Genomic DNA, 24,435 nt, shown 5'->3' with positions numbered 1-24,435 from the left:
AATGAGGAAGCAGCATAAATCCTCAAGGAACAACGTAGCTCATCCAGGATTAAGCGACGCAAAAGCTAACTATATGATGGCGCCATGAATCAAACATAAGCAATTACTTATATGGCAAGACCTACTTTGAATTCATGGGTGAGCGCTCACATCACCGTCCCTCAATACATTAGGAAGAAAAAAAAAAAAACATCAATAACTGCTTTGCTTTTTTTTTAAAAAGGCTGAGGGCCAAGGAGTGTTGTTGCTCAGTCTGGGATCATTAGGCTTGTGGGCCGAGTAATGATGGCAATCAGGTTGAGATAATGAAGAAGTAGCGAAGCACACAAAGACAATCGTGTCTCCAATCACGCAGACCGAAACGATGCGGAGAACGCAGATAGACAATATCCGCAACACGCTGCACATTTCACCTGAGGCCAGGCCGCCTTCTTTATCTAACCTCCCCATCATCCTTACACACTGCACGTGGACCTCAGACAAATATAAAACACAGGCTAGTTTATCTTACGGGTCACTGATGTTTGGCTATGTCCATCCTTCATCGCACCGCTACATGACGAAGCTATGCGACGAGATCGTTTGTCTCCTTTTCCCCGCCATTACCTTGTTGGTGACATCTGTCGGATCATCTGTCTGTCTGCAATGTATTTGATGGAAACAGCTGGCATACCGATATGGATTTTCAGATGGTCACTTTTACATTTGTTTGAACACAATGACTTGCACGGTCAAAGATGTTTACGCCGCCGACGTGAACCAGTGGTGTGACATGACGCACGTTAGACAAGGTTGACTTTCTAATGTCTAATATCCATCAATCCGTCCATCCATAATAAATATAAAATAAATAATTTATATAAACTCATATAAACTACTGCTGCTCTACTTTGTCGACTATCTTGTACAGAAGAGAATAGAAACATTATTCATCTCCTATCCTCGGTGTTCATCCTGACCTCCCAAAAGTTTTTACTGCACCCTCCCCCGCTAACACCTTTCCACACATATTTTTCCTATCAGCAGAACTGGGCGTCAGTCCCAACTTTTTTTCGCCAGGCTAGCTCAGCGACAAAAATATCTCTCGGACCCCACCGTGAGCAGATGGCCACTCAGCTTGGCTTGTCACGGCTCGCCGTCCATTACAGAAGGTGTCGTGATGGACGGTCAGCCTATGAAGGAGAACTTCCTCCTTTATATGTGTGAGTGTGAGGTGGAAATTATAGGAGAGGATGAATAATTGGAGATTAGGAGGATGCCTTTACTGTGTGCAAGAGTGCGGGACACCTCAGGTTCTGAATTACGAAGCAATGGTGTGCACCACAACGTAAGTGGGTGAAAAAATTAAAAATGGTAAATTTTTGTTATTCCTGAACAACAGTAACATTTGGAATTAATCAATTAAACAACAACATCACTGATTAGTTATCTCTTTATGATCCAAGACCCCAGGTGATCCTGAATTTACTGCCCCCTGGTGGACAAAGCCCACACACCAGAAGGAGCAGCACAATGTCCAGTCAATTGAAGCAAAAAAAAAAAAAGAAGTTGAACTTTTTTTTTTAGCATAATAACAATTATAAAAGTGGAACTTTGGATGCTGCCCTTGTATCGGATCTCATTAAAATGTGCAGGTGTACCTAATTTTGTGACCGGTGAGGGGGCCGCCTGCCGCAGAGGTGTATTCTTGGGCGTCGTGTTTAATCGATGGCGGGTCATTGTCACGGCTCAAGGACATGTGCCAGCCTGTGTGCTGATGAGCCAGACGAGAGCGCCGGGGACGTCACGACTTGTTTACCGCGGCTATTTACTGTCAGCACGGCATTTAGCGGCTTTCGCCATCACGTCTCCGGCGCCCGGTCCTGGCAGAAAGACAGACAAGGTGACGGGTGGACGACAAGGCCCCCCGTGTTTCGATGGATAAGGAACAAGGAGAACGCTGTCCTGGTCGGACGGGATTTAAACGGAGACAAGGGAGGGGACATCGGAGGCATCAATGAAGCCCACTGACAGTTGCTGTCACTGCAGTGACACAAAAGACAACTAATTATCAATGACTAATTAAGAGGCTAGTCAGCAACAGCGATACAGAAAAGGCCACTTTTATCCTCAATTAGCGATTTACCACACTCAAAGACATCGAGGACGTGAAAAGAGCAAACTTGAGACCGAAACTTTGAATGGCGATCAAAGTTTCAAGTGTAAACAGTCAATGCCTGCTATTCACAGGGACAGAGTACTGATGTAAAAATTCGTATCAATTTGAAGGCATCCCCTCTCAAACAGGTTTATACCGTACTGTAATTACCTTTCAATGCCACTAGATGGCGCCAAAGCTATACTGGGATTTTGCTTTGGCCTAACCACAAAACCAGCAACTAGGTGAGTTTTTTATTTATTCTTAAATCAAATCATCTGTAGCAGGTGTGAAGTAGCATTAAACCATCTTATAAAATAATGAGTGCCCTCAGTTCAGCTTATTAAGTGTTGTTTCAAGGAAAGGTGATTCAACATAGTGGTAAACATGCACCTGTATCAGATTTTTTGGAACATGTGCTGTACATTAAATTAAAAATAACAGAATATTTTCACAAAATGTCAATATTAAATGACAATGGGGTACCAACATCTCACAACAAAACAGACACAACAAAACAGACACAACGAACCATCCGTATAAGGCCGCTAGGGGGCACCCAAGTAATGGCAGCTCAGGGGACGCTCAGGCTAAGAACACAGGCGTGTGTGCGTGTGTGTGCGTGTGTGTGTCTGAGTTTTGCATTCAGAGTTCCTTCTGAATATCACACTTGAATGGAAAGTTAAAACTAAGGGGGGAAAAGACAATCAGTGCAGCGAAGACCTCTGGCAAGGCCTAACACCTGTTTCCCACAGGCGGAAGTAACGCCCATGAACGAGACAATGATAAATGATAAACTATTTATAGCTAACAAAAGAGACAACTTAATTTGTCCTCACAGGATTACTGAAGTCAACTTTTGAATTTGAACACAGAAAAGACTTCAATTCTAGTATTAGTATCCACATAACACTTTTATTTTTATTTTTTTTCCTGATGTGAAAACAGGTAACGCTATTTTCATATCATACTTTGGTTATTTGATCTAACCTCCATAAATTGCATGATAAATAAATAAATAGAGATACGAGTACAGTATGTTTTCTTCAGTCACTATCTTTAGCTAATTCAACAATTTTTGTTATGCAGTTTTGTTTTGCTCATGCAAAACCTCAGTTCAGTCCTGATTATAATAATAACAATTTTGTTGGCAGCAAAACTGTGGCCAGGCATTTTTTTCTGCTAATCAGCACGAAGACTATCCAAGTTAATTTGGGGAAATTATTTTGAATGTGATTTTTTTTTTTTTTTTTTTTGACAGGAGCCTGTTGCTCTGATTTGATAATTTTTTTGCTTTGACTTATGAGCTGAAATTTGAGAGACGAACATTGCATGGTGGCTGTGAATTCAACTCTTTTCACTACAAGCAGCATTTTGACAGGTAGGCAACAATTCTTTAAAAAGAGGCTTCAACTTGTCAACTGCCACTCGCAGTTACTGTCAAACTGAACATAAAATGAAATGAATTATATTTCATATATATTAAACAACCACCGAGCTATCCTACAAAGTTGCTTATCTCAATGCTAATGAAAAAATGCAAAATGCCATAGCTAACAAACTATGCCGGGTATGAACAAGAACATTGTCCACATTTTAAGCGGAGGCCGGCATCTAATGCCATTCAAATTCATTTCAATGGGTAAAGGTCACTTGCGATACGAGTGTTTTGAATTATGAGCACAATCACAGAAAAAAATCAATTCATATTCCAAGACACAACTTTCTTTTTTTAGCTTTTGATCTGAAATACATTTTAGACAGTGGTTTCTTTTGTATTAAAGGATTTGGCTCAGTACTATGACAATTTTTATTTTTTTTTTTGCTTCTAGCACTCGTAGGTGACAATGACACCGGTCTCATCTTGGCACTTTGTCACCGATCACACATCAACTGCCACTTTCGACTCACCGACTCCTCTTTTAGTTAGCGAGCGGGTCCGCGCGACCTTTCCTCTCCACGTCGTCATGTCCGACCACGACGAGCGAGCGGACATTCGCACGATTTTGTGCATGGTTGCCGACGCTCACATCCAAACAAACCAGTGCTTTCTTTTGACAATACCTGTGCAATCAGCTGTGCGCCTCTGCTGGAGCACGTGTGAGGCCGCGCACCCGCTGGCGCGAGATGATGTGTGTGATGTGAGGAAGCGAAGCATATTTGCCTCCAAGCTATATCATTTGCATACCTGTCACAGCCCCTCCGCTGGGTGTCAGGTGCACTGATGCGTAGTGCGTTCCAGTGGCAGCTCTGCTATTTCATGGCTTCCCACTGTTGTGTGGTGCACGGCTGACTGTCAGCTGACAATGAGTGTGTGTTTCTGCGGATCCAGAGGCAAACACACAGTCCCTGGCGAGGACAACACGATTAAAATCTTTTCACGGAGGAGTACCGGCGTAAATGTACTTTCAAGTTTAGCCAAGTCTTCAAAGTCAAAGATCTCCGCATGATGCATGAACGAGCCAACAACAAGGTCTCGCGCGCTTACAACTGCAATCATTCACAGCATTAATTTCCTAAAGCGGTGTTTCGCAAACTTTTCACACCAAGTAGCGCCTCACTTTTCTCCTTAGGTGCATCCATCGTGACCGACGATAAAACGCAGTAGTGTAGTGGGCCTAAGTGTTCATCAGAAATGACGCAAAGGATATTTATTATCGCAAACCACTGTAACATTAACATTGCACAAAAATAGGTCGGCCATTTTGCCAAATCACTATCTTTTTGGGGGGTTTGGTCATGTGACGTTGGCAAGCTGAGCCCTTTGGCACTGTGATGTCGTTTTCAGTCGACAAAAAAACGGATGAAATGCTCTTTTAGTTAGCTGTGGGAGGGGTTTGCTTTACTTAATGGTGTGACAAGTAAGTAAATGTAAAAGGAAACACATGAAGGAAGGAAGGAAGGCAGCACGCAGACACATGCACGGAGACACACGTGGAGGGAGCGGATGATTAGAGGACAAAGAGAAGGCAGACAGGATAGAGGTTGTCCCTGCTGTTTTGGAGAAGAGGATTCTCAGCTTGACTAGATGATATAACGAGCTGTTATGTTCTGGGTGATGAGACGAGAGGAAAGGACAGACTGGAGGAGAAAGGAGGACATGAGTGGAACATGCAGACACACTTGGATCGCTTGCAAACTGTGACAAAAAGGAGAAATGTTAAGAGGCCAGTTTTGGAGAAGGACAGTCAAGTGGTTGAATAAGTGGTGATTATTTATTTGTTATGTGTTGGTTTTGATTGCGTGCCAGGATGTGTGTGTGTCGGAGGGGGTGAAGAAAGGTGGGGTGGAGGTGCTAAAGGTCTCTGTTGATGATTTGTACGCTCCATCGAGCAGAGCGCCGGGGCGGAAAAAGCGACATGGTCGGCTCCTTCAACCTGCCTGACCCCAATCTCTAGTCTGCACCGGGTTCCCCTTGTGAAGCTTGCCCACCACACGGGACCCTGCCTCATTGTGACCCTTCCCTTTTCATAAATGAACACAAACACACACTTGACTGGGAAACAAAAAAAGATCAGGGAAGTCCACCCACCAGGGGCGGACTTCTCTTCCAATTTGACCTGGAGTGGAAATGGAACAGAACCTAAATCACGAGCCAAAAATCTCAGGACAACACAAGTGCTACACACTAAGATCCAGCTAGACCATTATTTTTACTATTATTATCATGATCATCATTATAAATTATTATTATTATTTTCCCATATATTTTACATGCACACTTCCAACCTCATTTAGGAATGACCTGGTCCATCTGTTTGAAAAATCCATTATGGCCCTGCCGTAGTGTTTTTCCTCATTTCTCATTATCAAATAGTAATTTTTTTGTCAATATGATCTTTTAGCGTGCCTTCTTACATTTGTTTGCCACATTATTGTGAATACAGTGAAAAGACAAACATGCAGAAATTAAGAAGTGACTTTAACTCCAATATTAGCTAGAACGTGTCTCATAATTAAACACGATTTGGAAGATATGACACCCGGCTCTCAATATGATGAAGCCACTGCAAAGCACAACAAGGCACATCTTGCTGCAGTGTTAATTAAGCCGCCAATGTTCCTTTCTGCACTCAAGCTTCCCTGTGGTGGCACGAGCCGTGGCACTAGAGGGCACTAGGGCTACATCCACCTCCAACCTCCCTTCTATCTGCAGGAACACTTAAGCACATCACACGTAAGACTCCTTATCACCTCTCTAAAACCCTCGCCGAGATCTCGGCGCCGTCGGCCCGCTCTCGGGAGCCCTCCAGTCTGGAGAAGGTCGGCCGAAGGGAAAACTTCCTCCTCTTATCAGCGCCCATTAAGACACAAGCGACCTTGAGCGGCCGCGATGTGCGTTTGTGCGTCCCAACGATCGCGTTCGACAGGAACCTTGTTTGCCTCGTTGTTCTTTTGTTTAGCGCAATCAAAGCGTCACCCGAGCCTGACTACACACGGGCCTGCCGGAATCAATAGACGAGGCTATCGCGTCCTCGTTCTAACTCGACGTACCTGTCACGACGAGAGGCGACAAAAGAGCAACGTGGCTTTTGTAGTGAGCGCGCACGACCTGATGCAAACTCGCACACAAAGCCTGTACGTTGTCATTTTGACGACACACCGGCCGCCTAATTACCAGACACAAAAGGGAACGTTACGGTTGCTGTCGACCCGAACATAAAGAGAAAAGACACAGCCAAGGATACATGTCTCCTCAGTGTAGGCCACGGGGACCGTGCTGCCAGAGGTCATGTAGCTGTAGAAAGACACCTCTAGAGTGTAGCAGTAGGACGTGTCGTCAAGGAGACCGCCGAGGAAACGTCTGCCAGTGCCGGCCTTCACCACGTCACGGTTAAAAGACGTGTTGGACTGTCAGAAAGAAAAACACAAAGGAGACGAGATGAGGCAACTTCTGGAAAGCACTTTCTTTGAACCCTTGTGTTAAACTCAAAGCACTCTGACATTTGTTGCCCCAAATAGACACAAAAGAAAATGTAAATATATCCATTGCATTTGAGAAATACCTCTTACAACATGGAATTGACAATAATAAAAATGTGTTTGATTTGCGGGTGTCAGCAATGCTACACAATGTGTCGCGGGAAAAAACTGTTAGCAATAACTGACACTCTGCTGCTGAAATGCAAACTTGCAGCCACCGTTGGGATTTTGCCATGATTGTGTTGTGCTGCTGCAGCAATGCATTGTGGGTCATGCTGAATGGGCAGAGTATGGGGGGGGGGGGAATGACCCCTGGGCCACATGTCTCGCTAGCAATATTCAGCCTGACTTCCCATTTTATGAAGATACAATTCACAAATGCACAACTTGCGTGTTTGTGTGTGTGTGCTAAGACTGACAAAGGAAAAGTCGCGCGCGTTGTGGCACAGCAGTCTGGGGAAGACGGCCTGTCTCTGGACGCGCTCCTCGTCCTCAAACACGTTGCCGTACATGAAGCCGTTCAGCATGGTGGAGTGAGCGTGGACGTCGATGTAGAACTCCAAGCTAACGCTCTGTCATCGGGACACAGACAAACATGGTCATGACCCACATATCAAAATCATACAATCTAATATCTAAATCTCAATATGTATTTGTTGAAAAGTTTTTGTAAACAATCTCAGGCGTGTAAAAGTGCAAAACTGGAGCATAGCCACCCGTACACTTCAGCACCGCTACTTCCTCTACCTCTCATTGCACTTTCAGCAGCTCCCTTTATTCCCCATGTTTGTCGAGAAAGAGGGGGCAGGAGGAAGGAGGGAGAAGGCAGAGAGGTGGAACAACTAAAACACAGAAAACAAGAAGCGAAAACAGTGCTGGGAGAAAGAAAGACGGCGGCGGGGAGCCAAGCAGAGACGGGAGAGAGCGCGTGCCCAAAAAAAAAAAAAAGACAAACATGGGAAGAAAAAGCATAGAGATGTGTGTGGAGGCGTGCACGGAGATTGACAGGGTGGAGAGACAGAAAGAGAGCGAGGGATGCGGTTCTTGGGCGGCCCGCTTGATGCGGAGCGGCCCCGCGTTTGAAATTCCGCTCACAGCCAAAGCAATTTCCTGGCGGTGGCTGCGCTGTCAGCTGCTTGGCTGGCTGGCGGTGAAATATGGTGGCTGGGAGTCGGCCACTAGCGGCCCCCGACAACCTGATGGATGGAGCCCCAGAGGAGAGAAGGAACGGCGGCAGGGGGAAGGCGCTCGGAAAAGGGAGGAGGAGGGAAGACAACGGAAGGAAAAGAAAACGGGGGGAGGAATGGACGGAAATGCAAGGCGAAGGTAATATATAGAGACAAAGAGATAAAAGCGAGGGAGATGGGCCGGTATAAAAAGAGACAGCGGCCTATCCGGCTCACTTAAGGTTGAGAGCGACGTGGGGGAGTTTCATCCAAACGGGGGAAACCACCCCTGAGTGGAGGAGGGGGAATAAAAAGAGGAAAAAGGTGAGACGGAGGGAATTGCGGTTCGTATCACAATTTGTTTTTTTTTGTTGGGTTCCCTGCTGACAGTTTAAAAATATAAATAAATAAATAAATAAATAAATAAATAAATAAATAAATAAATAAATAAATAAAGTTAAAAAAAAAAATTCTAACCATGTTTCATATAGTCAGGTTTAAAAAAAAAAATGAGACGGACACATTATCAGAAAATCCAACATGCTTTTCCAGCATTTGGCAAGAAAGTTAGCGTTACGGCCACTTGATTAAGGATAGAAAGTGTGTTATACCAAAAAAAAAAAAGTAGGATCCAATTTTTAACCCAGCATTTGGAAGGGTGTATCAAACATCCAAGCCTGCCAGTGCTGAGGTTCTGGGTTCGAATCCCAAGCTTAGATTCACGCTTGGCTGATGCTGTCATGTTAACACGGTGGACTTTTGTTTTTCCTACTTTTGCTTAAAAGTTCAACCCTCCGCTTGACAGCCTTGGGCTTTTGACGTCATGTCTCGCCTATATCTAACGTTCCTTGACCCTAAACCATCACTGTGCTGTAGCGACCACAAAACAGATTTCTTCAAGCATGACTATCAAGCGTATATTTAGATGGTTGTCTACGTTATGGCGTCAAGTGACACAATGATGGTTCCAGCCCACTGAAGAGCAAATATACACACTAGTGGAAGCAGAACATGCATCTTGTGTGTGAAACATTTTTTTTAAAAATTCCAATTAATTCTGAGCACTTTTGTCCCCAGATTGAGTTCTCCTTCACAACATCCCATGAAGGACAGTTATGACGGCGTGGTCACATAAATAACAGCCCGCCACAATGTCACATCCAAGCCGACTACAATGCTCGCTTAATGCACTGTCAATCAAAGCCAGACAGTTCTGCAGGCCGCCTACTGTGATTGATGCTTCAATTAGCAACCCGCTCTGACCTACAGAATTGTTCATTTGAAATTGTAATTAAGCAATTAGGGGCAATTAAGAAACAGACCCTGCTGAATGAAAGTCAAAAGACAATTTAAGTGGCGGAGCGAGACGACCGGTCCAAACAAACGCTTCTCCGAAAAGACAAACTAAAAAGCCCGGTGATGAAAACTCCGGGGAAAAGTGCCCCGTGTGTGCTGAACTCACGGTGGCCATAAACAGTTTATTGTAAATCCAAGAAGGTCAAACGAATGAATTTTGTCTTACAAGTGCTTATCTGCTGCATGTTAATTAGAGCGGGGTGCGGGGGGTGCGGCGAGAGCCATAAATGCCCAGCTTATCCTTACACGGGGAAGGAAAAAAAAAAAAAGAGCTGATTGAAGCAGGATTACAAGCTCGGGAATAAAGCCCTTTGCATCAGCAGCATACCTTTTGGAGGAGAAGGAAAAGTTCCGCTTGTTCGCAAAGAAAAGTTAATCTCATTCGCCATGTGAGCTTCTATGCTAACATTTAGGGACAAGTGTGATGGAGTGAAATCTATATCCCTTTATTCTCTATAACAAGGGTTGTCAACCGGTGGTCCGCGCCCCTCTAGTGGTCCCTTGGAGTATTGCAGGTGGTCGGCGAAATTGAAAATAACTGTAACGTTTTTAAAAACTTAGACTTGATTTATTTTCCACCTAAGAATTAAGTCAAATGTGGCAGAGTGTGTAATATTCCACGCAGCATGTCGTAGGTTCAAGGAGCCAATCGCGAGAAGCGGGGGCACATGGTCAGTGACCCTCTAACGATGTCATAGTGACAGAACACGGCAGATGGCACGACCCGCTTCAGGGGCGAGAGGAAATGAGACAAAACCTTTCTCCGACCGCCTGGTTCCATCACTCTGTTTTTCCCTCCCTCCTTTCATGTCAGCACGGATGGTGCTCTCATATATTGATGACGGTATTTATCCGTTTATGAACGTAATCAGGTTGAACGGGTGCAGACACCTCGTTGTGCCTCGACTTTTGCGTATGGAATAGAGAGGGAAGCTCACCGTGGCGGAGGTGACAAGACAGGGGTGTCAAAATCTCGGAAAAAACTCGAACAGCAAACTTCCTTTCCAAGTTAGAATTGAATGTATAATTTAAACATAGTCAGACTTCACTTTATTTATCCCTTAATATATGTACGAAGTCTCCCTCAAAATTATGTTTTCGCATCAAAACGACGAGTAGTATCGGTAGTTGGTATCAGTATCGGCGACGACTCATTAGTACTTGTATTGGTCGGACGAAAGTGGAAATCCATCATAAGAATTCAAAATTTTGACGGAATTTGTAGTTTGTATTTTTTCTCCGGTTAGAATTTAAATTGGGAAATGGATCCTGCTTAGGATAAAATGAGACACCGGTAGAAGTGGACTTATCTGTGAAGAAGAGACAATTCGGCTTCCAGCGGGGCTAAAATTAAAGAGGTATGATGAAGGGATTGAAGCGAGAAGGAGAGGGGAAAAAAATTGGCTCTCCAAAAAGGCTTGGAAATGTTTGGTTGACACCAGAGGACACTTTAACGCACACGTGAGTGGCTTTAAACAAACACAAACATCACAGCTTGGCGCATAATGCGAATAGAAGTGTTGAACAAAGAAAAGTAGAGAAAGAAGAAGAGAAAATGTGCAGGAGGACGGAAGGTCGGTCGGCATTTGGAGAGATTTCAAGGTGCAAAATTCATCACCGTGTCTTGACAGCAACCTAATGTATTTGTTTTGGGCAGAAAATTAATTTTCTAATATTAAAAAGGTCAGAAAGAAGCCAGGGCAACAACGACCTCTGTGTCGTCTTTAACAAATTATCCAAAATGGCACTGTCAAATTGGTGGGGAAGCGTCAGGCAGTGATGAATGCTTTTGGTAATCAGCCAATCAAACAGAATTCTTCTTCTGCATTTGATAAATGAGCTGGAAAAGCAATGCTTTACCAACGAGATGGGTCCATTTGTTTCTCCGGACGTCTTTCTGTTTTTTTTTCTCCCCTTCACCACCCTCCCTTTTCTCTTTTATTCCTCTCCATTTCTCTCTTTCAAAACAAACAAGGCGCTACTTTGGAAACAGATTATAGCTCCTTGCATCACTGACTCCATTGGCCACTTTTTTTTTTTCCCACTGCTGACCAACGCTTAGCTGCAGATGGTAAATGATGGAATTTCATCAAACAGCTTGCCTTCAGATGGAAGCTGATGAGAGCTATGACTGGGATGTTTACAAGTATTATAAATAAATACCGGTGGTTTTATCAGGGTTTCAACAGGATGCAAAGTAGTTCCATCAAAATCATTTTGAAAATGCACTGATGCCTTAATTCCTAATTGCCATATTTGGTAATAAGTATATATGTTTTTAAGCCAATCCTATCTCTTGCCATTAATAAACAAATCGCATAAACACATGGAAGAATGTGTCATGGTAAAAAAAAAAAAAAAAAAAACCCAGAATGTGATTTTCTAAGGGTGTCTTTTTTTTTTTTTTAGTTTAGTCTCATGGCTGACTCAAGAATTGAGTTTGTCAAACACCACCTGTTGCCTTCTGGCAGGAATTGCGGGACCATCCGTTATTTTCCCGCAGTAAGTGATTTATTTATTTATTTGCCTCATCATTTGTGGATGCGTACACGTGGAGGGGGGTGCGGTAATATGCTGCTGTAATATCTGAGTCAAGAGACAAACATCGGACGGAGATCAATCTCTCCACTGCCAGCTGGTTTTGTTTTGGCCATTTTGTTTGCGTTGTGAGAAACTACCTGAAAATTGGACTTTTTTTTTGCACCCATCATCCTCACTTGACCAATAAACTGATTTGTCGGCGAGTGAGGGCGGGCTTTTGTTATCTCTGGCCAATTGCGCTGCCATAACTGCTGCTGATCTCCTGTTAATGGAGCTCCCGGCCCAGGTGGACCTTGTGCCCGCCGTGTGAAATGAGCATGAATGGAGGGCAGAGGCATCGAGGCCACCTGGCAGCGCACTTGTCATTGACATTGGCATTAGGGAGCCCCACACGTGAGTAGAGCTTCTAATGGGATTAAGCGGCTGCTGCCAGACAGACAGACCGACAGACATGAGGCAATTATGAGGGAGTCATGGAGGAGGCTGTAGAGGTGATTAGCCACAGAAAGAAAGAGAAGATGGCAATAAGGTGTCTACACTGTTAACCGCGGGTCGGTTTAAAATGGTAAACTGACACACATAATGACAAACACAAAAAGAGTTAAAATGACCCCCTGGCAAAGGTGGTTTTAGGCCTGCCATGCACGGAAAAATCCAGTTCCAGTGGGCTATGGCAAAAATATAATATTTTTTTTCAAAGCATTTTTATTTTTTTAATGTTGTTGCGTTTGTAAAAAAATGTTTTTTCAATTTAATATTTTCTATTGTGGGCTATGGCAAAAAAAGTTGTGAATTATTTTAAGGCATTTTAATTTTTTTTAATGTTGCTTTTGTAAAAAAAAAAAAATCAATTGAATATTTATCCATTGTGGGCTATGGCAAAAATTTTGGTATTTTTTTTTCCAAAGGATTTTTATTTTTTCAGTGTTGTTATCTTTGTAAAAAAACATTTTCAATTTATTTTTTTTTCCATTGTGAGCTATGGCAATTTTTTTTTCAATGCATTTTTATTTTTTTAATGTTATTTTTGCAAAAAAACTAATTTCAATTTCATTTTCCCATTGTTTTTTTTAATTATAAGTTTTTAAATATAAATGATAAATATAAGGTTGTGTTTGTGCCAGCGGGTGTGAATGACAGCAAAGAGTGGATCCCGCGGCCGTGACAGAGTTTATCGATCAGTGTCAGCGCTGGAGGGGAAAAAGGTTAATCTGCGCCATGCCAGCCCCGCACCTCACCCCATTTCTGGCCTGCCCCTCGTCCCGCCCCTTATCAGCCTTCGACGAGTGCACAAAAGGGTAGAATATTCCCAGGACACGAACTGACCTTCAGTAATCCCACCAACCTGCTGCTCTGCTTATAATTACCAAAGAAACAAAGAAGAAAATAAAAAAACCTGGCCCGCGTAGACGCCCTTTGACAGCGTCCCTTTAATCGGAAAGAGGAGGGGGCGAGTAGCAAGTGAAAGCAAAGAAACTTGCTTGAGTAAAACATTAGGAATGGTCAAGAGAGCCACGCTGACATTCTGGAGGTGCTGACTAGCCTATCTTGCACCCCACAAGCACACGAGCGCAAACGAGATTGGCGGAAACATGCTGAACCAAGCAGGGAGACGGCACAACGTACTTGGCTAAGCTCGAGGAATGGGATGCGTCGGCTCCAAGGTCACATTTAAGCACTTTTTTTTTTCCTTCACAAACACTCGCATACATACTCACCGGGTCTTGGCTCATTTCCAAAATGAGTTGTTTGACAGCATGAAGTGTGGGCTGTGCCCATGGGGAGGGGTCTTGCCAGTGGCGATTGAGATCAAAACCCATCAGTGAACACCTGAGAAAATAAAATAAAAGAAATTGTAAAAAAAAAACAAAAAACACATAAACAGGTCAACTTTTCGGTTATCACATTTATTTTTAATTTCAATCAAAAAGTGCACTGTTGTGATTTAGAATAAGTCAAGGCCGTCACACAATAAATATGTGAATTTCTTGGAAAATAAAGATGAGCTCATCATTATTGCATGAGATTTCTGTCAAATACACTAATCGCAAATCTTTAGGGACATTTGGTTTGGTTTAAATCTTTAAATCTATAACCTTTACAAATAATTGAACCAGGAAGTGCATTGCTCCAGTTATGACTCAAACAAGTATTGTGTTGTTAGAGCATTTCTTGACCAATGTTATTTTTCGTGCCTTGGCTGAATCAAGGATCGAAAACGCCGTCCTTAGCATTACCGACAGCTTCCAATGATGAGCTATATTTATAGGTGCTCTCTGAGCTGCCCTTGTTTGTTGTCATCTTGTATCTCCTCTGTATCTCTGACATTTACGGAAGCTGTTAGCCACACGGGAGTTACTGAAAGCGCACAGCCAAATGAGCCGAGCAGCCGGCCGTGAACAAAATACTCATTCCAGGTTAACTGCCATTGATTCTTTGGCTCCGCATGCATCCATCGCCGTCCACTCTGCACCACCATCTGATCCGCCGGAGTCGACGGTGTGTTTGTGAGGAATCCGCCGTGTGTGATTGGTGAGGTGCGGCCTATCACACGTCACCTTCTGTCAATATGCTTATCACTGCTCTCTTTTGGAAGTGAGCTCACAAAAACCCCCACTCAGGTTCTTACCAATCACGGCTAATGACTGATTACCACTGCAGACTATTTTTGCATGCAGTGTGAGCGTCCGGCCACCAGATGTCACTCACAAACGCACACGGAGAACATTTCGATGGCTATCTCGGCACGCATTAGTATTCCTGCGGCTGAGCACATTAAGTAAAAGGCAATTATGAAGAAGGGAAAGAGGAGCGAATGGACGGCAGAAGAATGCCTACAGAGCTGCAGCGATGGTGTTAAAAAGACAGAGGGGAGGAGACTGCGGACGGGCAAAGAGAATAGCCCAACGGCCACATACCATTTGAACAAATGCACTGCTGTGAGTTCTATGAATTCATTAGGCTCCCTGAAGGTGGAGTTAAGAGGATATTAGCTCAAGTAGCGGGAAATAAAACCGTGGAATATGTGAGCTGTATTTAATTTACAGTCGCATTGAAATTGGGAATTAATGGCTTTGTGTTTTTGCTTTAGTACAGCCTAGACTCTGCGTTTGTGTGTCTGTGTGTGTGGGTACCTGTAGTTGCCAAGATACACTCCATCGGGATTCAGCATGGGGACGATTTTGAAGATCACATAATCTCTCAGGAGCTGAGCTACAGGATGCTGGCTCACCAGGAAGTCAATCAAACCTATCACACATATTTGCACACACACATGCACATTGTGAAAAAGACTTCAATTGATAGACAACCCCGGCGTGCAATTAATTGAGTTTTTAAGAAACAAAAGACGAGTGAAGGACACAGAGGGCCCACTGTTAAAATTAGGCAGCACCGGTATGGATTAGATGGCGCCGGAAACACAACTGTGCAGTATGGAAGGCAAACAAGTGAAGCCTGCCACCTCACCTGAGTCGGATCAGAGCGGCTGGGAGCAAAAAGTCGTAAACAAAACAAAAAAATCAAGCAGAAATTGTCTTTCAAGGAGAGAATTTCCCATAGGTGTAAAAATGTTTCAAGCTCTTTTATTAGTTGCGAGCACAGCAAGCTCAAGAGGCAAAACAATGCATCATTTGGCCGTGAGGCGCTCAGATTATATGTACCAATAATATACACAAACAGACATTCGTACAGTTTTTTGGTCCATACGTGTCACATATGAAGGAATATTGAGTGAAACATGGCAATAAAGTCATTTCATTCATTACAAAATATTGGAGGATATAGTCAGTGCTGACGGAGTCATAAAATTAGGATATGTGAATATTCTGCAAGAATAAAGACAATATCATAACATAATAAAGTAATTAATTTCCCCCATAATATAAAAAACAATTAATAATAAAATTGAAATATTACCACAGAAAGGGGTTTCCTAACTTTCCCCTGTAGAAAAAAGGGGGGCTGCTGTTTTGGTTAGCAACCAAGTTTAAATGGGATCTTCTTTTTAAGTGGCGGACCTACACAATGACAGATCGACACAAGCAAGGGCCACTATGTTGATATATTCCCATTTTTCCCTTTCCAGTGCTGCCTTAATACTTCTTTGTAGTGATCCACTGCAGTTTGATGCCAAACAAGCATTATTTACAATGCTATTTACTGCCTTGCGTTTCTTACTTGCACATTTGGCTGATGAAATTCTTGGCTTCATCAAACTCCTTAGAGACCACCGTTACAGCATTTCAATCACTCCCCAAACGAGAACAGGAGCTTACCTTGACAGACGAACGAGGCGGGAGACTCTCCGGGGTGAACGCGAGACGTGAGGAACACCAACTTCTTCGCTCTTCCTCTACTCCGCTGCTCTACGGTGCAGAAAAACAGAAAAACAGGCATGCTAGTCAACTACCAGCTCGGAAACATTGAGATTATTTTTATATGATGGAATTCAATTTGGACACACGTCGCCTAGTGGAGTTTGAAAAGCATCACCAGCTCAATTTACCTTTCTTTGACTGCTAAGAAGGAAAAGTCTGAAAAAGTCCTCCATAGGCTACAAAAACTTTACATGATGAAGAAATTTGACTGGAATGGGATTATATAAATTTTGATGAATAAATGTAAATGTATTCCTTCGTGATCTAAATTTTAATTATGTTGAATAAGGAATTATGCACCTTTAGAAGAGCGGGAATTATCTGGCATATTTTTTTCTTTTTACTTGATAAACGACATTAATGACAACTTAATAGTAGTTGCAGAATAATTTCCGGTTGATTCATGGACTGGTTAAATAGTTTTTTTTCAACTTTTGAATAATAAGGCAGTGGAACTGCATGTGCAATTTCTTGCACGCAGCACATTAAAGAAATGTAAGGATGATAATGACCCAAAAAGTTTTGATTCAATATAGTCAAATAAAAATATATTATTTTGATAGTGAGGGGGAAAAAAAGTAGTTTCATCCAGCATTTTGTGGATTAAACATTTGAATTTTCCAAGTATTTTATTTGTATTTAGTGCTAGCGCAAGTATTTGTTTTCGAAAAAAAAAGGGTGAAAATAAATTCAATTAGAAACATGGCTAAAAGTCGAAAGCTCCTAGGTGTTAGCTGCTATTTTCTTGCCAGTCTTTCTGCTCTAATCTGTTGCTAATTGATGCCAGTGGATGTGTGCCTCATTGCTATACACAAACTTAATATCATATTGATTCTCCCGCCTCTTTCTGCTGAGCGGAGAAAATGCTAATTAGCTAAACGCTAAGCACTTGTCCTTCTCCTTAATTGCAATTTAACATCACAGTGTGTGTCTGTGTGTAGGCCCGGGAGAGGTAGTAAACAAACAAACAAAAAAAAAAACCCGTTTCTCCATTTAAGTAGTTTCTCTTAGATTTTATTGCACTTTTTTCACCCCCTGTTTGCCCTTCACAGAGACAAATGGCTTTGCCATTCAGGAGCCGCGGCAGAGCAGGGCCAAGCTTTTTTTTTGCCGTAAATGTGAGCGCTCGCAGCTCCGAGCCGCGGTTGGGAACTCGGCGTCTGTGAAATTCCATCGCATCGAAATTTTATACGAGGGCCTCGACCCGAGCTTACCAAACGAGCCTCTGATGCGGGAACACGAAGGAGACTACGCCACCGCAAAAAGCTTTGCTCATCACCGTAAAACGGAGAACACAAAGTTGTGAGGCGACACAGTGTTTAGTTGTGTTATCGTTGGGGTGTACCAGGGGTTACCAGTTATACAATCTGTGCCTTCGCTACATACGCTAATCATAAGAGCCTTGATATTTGAGTTTTTGGAGATACTATCAATAGCTTGCTCGCTTTGAGCAAAAATTTAAGCGATTGTTTGTCATCATGAGGTGACTCAAACTTTAGTAGTGGGACTGAATTTGCAGTGTGTGTGTGTGTGTGTGTATCACAATGTCTCCTCTGGGTTTTCTCGAATGCACCACTTGTGTTTTTTATGTTTATATGCTTGTCTGTGTGCATTGCTCTGTTTCCGGCTGTGCCCAACCAAGCATTGTAGCTCTAAATGAAGACACATTCCTCCATAGGTGACTGGCAGATGGAATACAATATGGAATGTTTTTTGGCTTAGGAACAAATTAAGTGAAGGTCAATTTAAACCGAAGAACTGCTGAAATATTTGCTGACCTGTAGGTGGCACACAAGATCAGTTAACAGGGGGTTCCCATTTGGGAAGGGTGTGGTTAATAATTTAATAATATACAGTTAAACCCAAGATTATTATTTTTTTTACATACGTCAACTTTTGAGTTACGTTTTTTAAATGGTCTCTAAAATTAAAATAATACAGAAAACTTAAAGCACAATTTTAATTATTTGACACTTTTTTTATAGTTGATTAAAAGCTTCAAAAACAACTTTTTACCTAAACTTGTTAGGCTGCTTCTAACTTCAGCACCCAGAGAGTTAGCACAGTTATAAAACAGAAACAAGTACAAAATTAGAAATATATTTTTCATTACTATTGCCAGACAATTCCTTTCAGTTGATTAAAAAAAAAAAAACACTTTAGGTGATCAGAGTGTGAATATTTCCAGGCCCAAGCATGAACTGTATTTTAATAAATGGAGCTTATTGTAAATTAACCTATTTTTGTTTAATGATGATGTTTTTTAAAAAATAAGTCTATTCATCTTTGGCATATATAAATCTGTATCATGTTGAAGAAGCAGGAAATGTGCAAGTTTGAACAGCAGGAATTAGCATCTGGCATACATTTTCCCTTGATAAACGACATTAATGATAACTTGATGGTAGTTGCAGAATAATTTCCTGTTGATGAATGGATTAGTTAAACAAGTTTGTCAGCGTTGGTGTAAATTAATTCTTTCCCCCGCTGCGCTTGCCTTGGAAGTGATGAAATTGCACAAGTGCTTTGTTATTTTGAAAGGAGACCATTTGTTTGAGTCCACACAAGTCATGTTCAAATTGCGATTTAACAGCAAAATGGCAAAAGTGCACATTTAACATGTTTTTGAACCATTTTGACTGTGAGCTGTGTGAAGAAAAAAAAAGAGGAGGAGTTCAAAATTGAAAAAGGGAAGTGAAAGTTTATGCAGAGGTGGGGGCTGCGACAATGACCGAGTGAGTGAAAGCAGCAGAAACTCAAATTATGCCCACTCAGCATAATTCTCACCTGCTATTGTCCCGTGTGGCACTCTACGGAACATTACTGCTCCATCTCGAGCGGCAAGAAAAAAAATGAAAGCATGTCAAAGTACGATCAGCTCTGATAAATATGCAAATTGGCATAGAGCAGGAAAGTGGCCGTGGAAGGAAAAAAAAAAAAAAATCTAAATGTGACACATACTGAAGGTCACTTCTCAATGTGCTGGTCAGCTTTTTGTGTGCCGCAGCTTGGCATGGAACTTTCGGGTTTCGCGTTCATGAATTGTGTGTGACGTGATGTAATTAACTGAGTTTTGTGTCCTCATTTTTGTGAAGCGGTTGACCGGCCTAGACCTTAATACAGAACAGCAACATTGCACTTCATTATAACTCTGGTATTTTTTGGCATGTTTAACATTTTTAAAGACATAAAACACCCTTTTGTCAGAGTACAAGGGAAAAAAAAAAATTGGAAGTTTGAAGGACACAAGCCCACAACTCGTAAACTGCATAATAAGACTAAAGTTGATGGAAGAGAAAAACTCTTTGGAATGGTTTGAGGAGAATAAATGTTCCTTGGAGAATATATATACAATAAAAACATAATACCATAGTGGCCAGAGCTTTATGCCAAATTATACTGCAAGTCACAAAGCAAGGCCTCGGCGTCTTTTTACGTTGCAATAAATTAGCCTCACTTTGGAGTGATGGCAACAAGACGCGCTTGGCCACCCCCACTCCTGCTCAGTGCATCGCATCGAGGACGGGCCTGAGCTGTAAATTTTCCCCGTCGCTGAATTTCTACACAGCCTTGGAATCACACGAGACTCAGATTACTGCCCAGCTGAGCGAACCGGGACGAGCCTCGTGAGATCCGTGAACCTCCTCCAAGGCTCCCTTCGTCCGATGGATGACATCACCTCAAGGACACCCACTGAGAAATGTAAAATAAGAAGTGCTATAAAGGATCAGAATACAGAGGAAGGGTTAGAATTAAAGGAACCAGACAGGGGAGGGGGGGGAGGGTGTTCGCATCTGAGAAGGAAACCCTCGAACAGACGGCATGTAAACACAAGTGATGGCGGACTTCTTAAGTAGAGATGAAGAGGCGGTGAGATGAAAAGCTCAGAGTGATATTCTGGATCAATTTGCTGCAATCAAGCCCCCTTATGGTTGCTCACTATGAAACGGAGAGATTTGTGCGCTTCAAGGACGCCTGTGATGACAGCGGAGGTCACAGACGAGGGGCGGGTGTGAAGGGAAATGCGGTGGTGGCGGCAGAGGCGCATACGAGCGGCAGGAGGAAGCTGTGCTGAAAGGTTTTATAATTATGCTAATAATAAAAGGTGGCGGCATGGTTATGTCTCAAATGTCACCTAATATAAGAATTAAAGTTGTGACTGACATTGTCTGACATTGACACAGAGTTTCAAAGCAACTGTGGATAGATTGTAAAAGTCTACACACCCCTGTTTTGTTAGCAAGACAGCAAGAAAACAAGACACAATTAATATGACCTATCACCTCTATTGTACAACAGGATTGGGAAAAGGGCAACAACCAAAATAACAAGTTTGCAAAAGTGCGCACACCCACTTATAACTGGGGAAGGGGCTACATTATGAATGAACTGATGTTAAATAATAATGCATGATAATAATTCAACCACTCAAAGGGTCTATAAATAAGTCCAAATAAAATTCAGCCGTTCTAGTAGGCTTTGACACTATTGCAGCCAGTACTTACATGGCCCAGAGAGTTTTCACAGCATCAGAGGATCTCTTTGTTCAACAGTATCAGTTAGGAGAAGGATACAACAGAAAAAAAGACCTTTCAAATCTATTTGGAAAGAACACTACCAACAGTGTGCTTGTGGCAATTGGCAACCTCAAGGGAATTCATAGAAGAGACTAAGGGCAATGGAGAAAAATGAAGACTATACTACAAAGAGCAAAGCAATACAAGCACAATAATGAACATATAAGCACATTATGTATTATCTTGCTAAAGCCAGAATTTCCGATTGCGCATGTATTGGATCTCATTAAACTCTCATTAGACGGCGCCTTAATGCGTCAGCCCGTTGCTTAACGACACAAATCAGATCCATTTATCAAACAACACACCGTGAGGACCGAAAGATATCAGGAAAGATGGAGCTATCGTACGCGCTCGACAGTTGTTGTTAGTGTCATCTTCAAAGGGCTCTTGCGGTGCATTGGAGAGGTCTAATGCCGAGAGGCAGTCTTGGCAGGGCCACACAGAGATACAGCGAAAGAGAGTCAAAGTCGGCGCTCTGTCAAGTATCAAAAACAATGGATCCTTTTTAGCCAGACGTCTTGCACAAAGGCGGCGGAGGCTGCGGGCGGTTTCAAGGCGGCGGTCGCAGGCCTTTCTCCAAGCACGTCTCGTCTCATGGCTTCAGAAAGAGATGACGAGAGGAGGGAAACATAAAAAGGAGGGATGGCTGGTCTGTGCGCCACATGATAGAGAATCACAAGCAGGCAGTAATAGGCTTTTTTGAAGAATGGGCCACTGAACTTTAAGGGCCGTCTTGCTTGAAAGGACAAGTTACAAATAGGAAGAAAGCCGAGGGAGAAATGATTTCCCAGAGATGTACCCCGACTGTGTCGCCCTATCACTGAACCGCAGCAAGACTGTTTGTGAGCACTCATGGCACAGCTGCTCGCAAACTAGCTAGCTAGGCTAACCGTTAAAGGATATTAAATGGAGATTTACGATGGAAAGTTGTTGCAGCTAAATGATGAGCTACAACTTTTATTATTACTATTATATTTATTCCAGTAAATATGTATTGTGTACGCAATTAAAATATCTAAGCAAACCAGGCTAACCATTAGCGCTCGAAGCAAGCTAAGCTAATCATCAATCATAAAGTTTGAGCTCAGTGTAAATTGGGTAATACAGGGAAAATGAGACATTAATTCCCATAATCAAGTCTTTGAAATACCTGAGTAGAAATTAGCTCTACCTCTTGAAGCTTTTATGTGATTTTTCTTCCTCACTAATGACATGTTCAATGGCGACAGTGTTTTTGCAGCTTGGACAAAGTTAATCGAGACCACTTTCAAGGTAGAGAATCCGGAACTAAACTCATCAGCCGAAGCGAGCGGTCCAACAGACAAACAGACAGGAGTGATGCGTAGTCCTATATTTCTCTTCAAAATAATTTTGAAGGCACAATGCATCCAAGTGGAGGTAAACAAGCGTAGCCGACTTTAATAACTGCCGTCACGCCTTCCAGCTATGTCTATTAGGATGCTGGCTCCTGTTTCCATTCTACTTGTTTTTTTACTCCTCACAATTCACACAAGAACTCACCGCCAGCCAGCGGTCTTTGCTTGTCGTTGTGTGTTTGTTTGTGTATGCGTGGCGCGAGGTCACGTGCACGGTTACGGGTGTCAGCGTGGCGGTGGCAGCGACAATGTCATTCCACAGTTTAGTAACAGCCCATTAACTCGTTAATATCGGCCTAATGGGCGTTCTGCTACCTTAAGCCCACAGCCGCGTTTGTGCCATTAGCAGCCACTTAGCGCCGCGTTCGAGTCCACCGGCCACTGGGACACAACAAACAAAATAACAGGCAATATGAGAGCGTACCTATATTTTAGCCTCAATGTAAAAAATAATTCAAGAAGCAATGAAACAATGAAAATTCAATGAATTGATTCTATTTGCACATGAATAATAGCAGACTTGCTGCGATACTGAAATAATTGACTCTTGCGAGGTACAAGACGCACTGAAAAAAGTATTTTCAGTGAAAAACAAACAAGTTGTCAGTAACAGTGGCAACGCAAGATGGCTGCCCCTCTGACATCAACTGTGAGAGGCCACTGCGGTAATTTTCAACAACAAAGTGAGTTGTTTCTTCCAAATCACTTTTCTAAGGACATTACTGTTGTTCTTGTCATTGGATCACATCACATATTTGAGAGAAAATGTATTTTGCAGGAATGAGCTATAATGAAGTCCCCAAAAAATGTGAAAGTTGATCAGCAGTGTGGCAACTTACCTGACCCTGCTGATTCCAAACTCCTACTTAAGTTGAACTAACACATCACTAAACCAATTTAATTAAACTCACCGAATAAAGGTGATTCTCCCATCCGGCGTTTTTCATTCCTCCCGTCTCACTTCATGCCAACTTGAAAGGATTTAAATGCGGCGTAACACCAGTAGTTAATGCAACTCCCAGATAAAGCTGACATCAAACATCCGCGATAACATCTCGGCTTACCGCCACAAATGAAACGACTTTTGGAATAGCTGAACAAAAAGTGGATGTTGGGGCGAATCTTTTATGCTTGCTTAAAAAAAAAGAAAAAAAAGAAGAAAACCTGGGACGCTGGAAGGGAGAGAACGGAGGATTTACTGGGAGACGACCATAATCTATCGACACAGAATATTTAAATGTTGCTGAATCAGTACAGATTGCAATATCACAACACTCACATGAAATCAAACTTCTACATAATTCAACGCACTGTAAATGAGCACTAATATGATAATTGAACCAATGACTTCTGCTGCACGCACGAGAGCCGGACTGCGATAGGATGGTCGCCATGACAACGAGTGGGCAGAAGAATTCGGATGGAAGGAGCGCGTATGCTTTATCTGTGTGAGGCGATACGTAGTTTGAAGTGGCAGGCCTTTTCCAACTGCTTTGATCGCAGACATGTTTGTAGTGAGGGCAAACCTGCAGAACAAGCAGGACTTCACAGAAACTACTGATCCGTAGAACACACACACACGCACACACAAAAGAAATGTCTATATTTTCTCTGTCGGTTGCTGAAAAGCATTGACACAAAAAAAAACCAACAAAAAAAGTCTTAGCGTCCACTATACCAGTGGGTAAGCTAAAGCCTATCTTAGCTAATTTTGGGTGAGACGTGGGTCCACTTTGGACTTGTCACCAATCAGTCCGAGGGCAAATATAAAAATATAAATATATAAAAAAAAAAATAAAAAAAAAAATCACGCACATTCAAACTGATGGACAATTTTGAGTGCTCAAAATAAATAAATAAATAAATAAATAAATAAATAAATAAATAAATAAATAGAATCTATCTATCTATCTATCTATCTATCTATCTATCTATCTATCTATCTATCTATCTATCTATCTATCTATCTATCTATCT

At 42.4% G+C, this 24,435-nt stretch overlaps 1 protein-coding gene across 1 annotated transcript in view; it reads right to left on the bottom strand.

Annotated features, from left to right (window-relative positions):
- agbl4 (AGBL carboxypeptidase 4) overlaps positions 1 to 24,435 on the bottom strand; it is a 163,367-nt gene that overhangs the window by 1,364 nt on the left and 137,568 nt on the right. Inside the window, exons 7-11 of the mRNA XM_049732133.1 lie at positions 16,401 to 16,490; positions 15,258 to 15,372; positions 13,842 to 13,953; positions 7,480 to 7,632; positions 6,826 to 6,988 (exon numbers count right to left, since the gene is read on the bottom strand). Of these exons, the coding sequence (XP_049588090.1) occupies positions 6,826 to 6,988; positions 7,480 to 7,632; positions 13,842 to 13,953; positions 15,258 to 15,372; positions 16,401 to 16,490 (633 nt within the window). The remainder of the gene's footprint in view (positions 1 to 6,825; positions 6,989 to 7,479; positions 7,633 to 13,841; positions 13,954 to 15,257; positions 15,373 to 16,400; positions 16,491 to 24,435) is intronic.

This window comes from Syngnathus scovelli, chromosome 10 (assembly GCF_024217435.2).
Source record: "Syngnathus scovelli strain Florida chromosome 10, RoL_Ssco_1.2, whole genome shotgun sequence".
Taxonomy (NCBI): Eukaryota; Metazoa; Chordata; class Actinopteri; order Syngnathiformes; family Syngnathidae; genus Syngnathus; species Syngnathus scovelli.
Note: the sequence above shows the minus strand (reverse complement) of the source record. Positions and strands in the feature narration are given on the sequence as shown.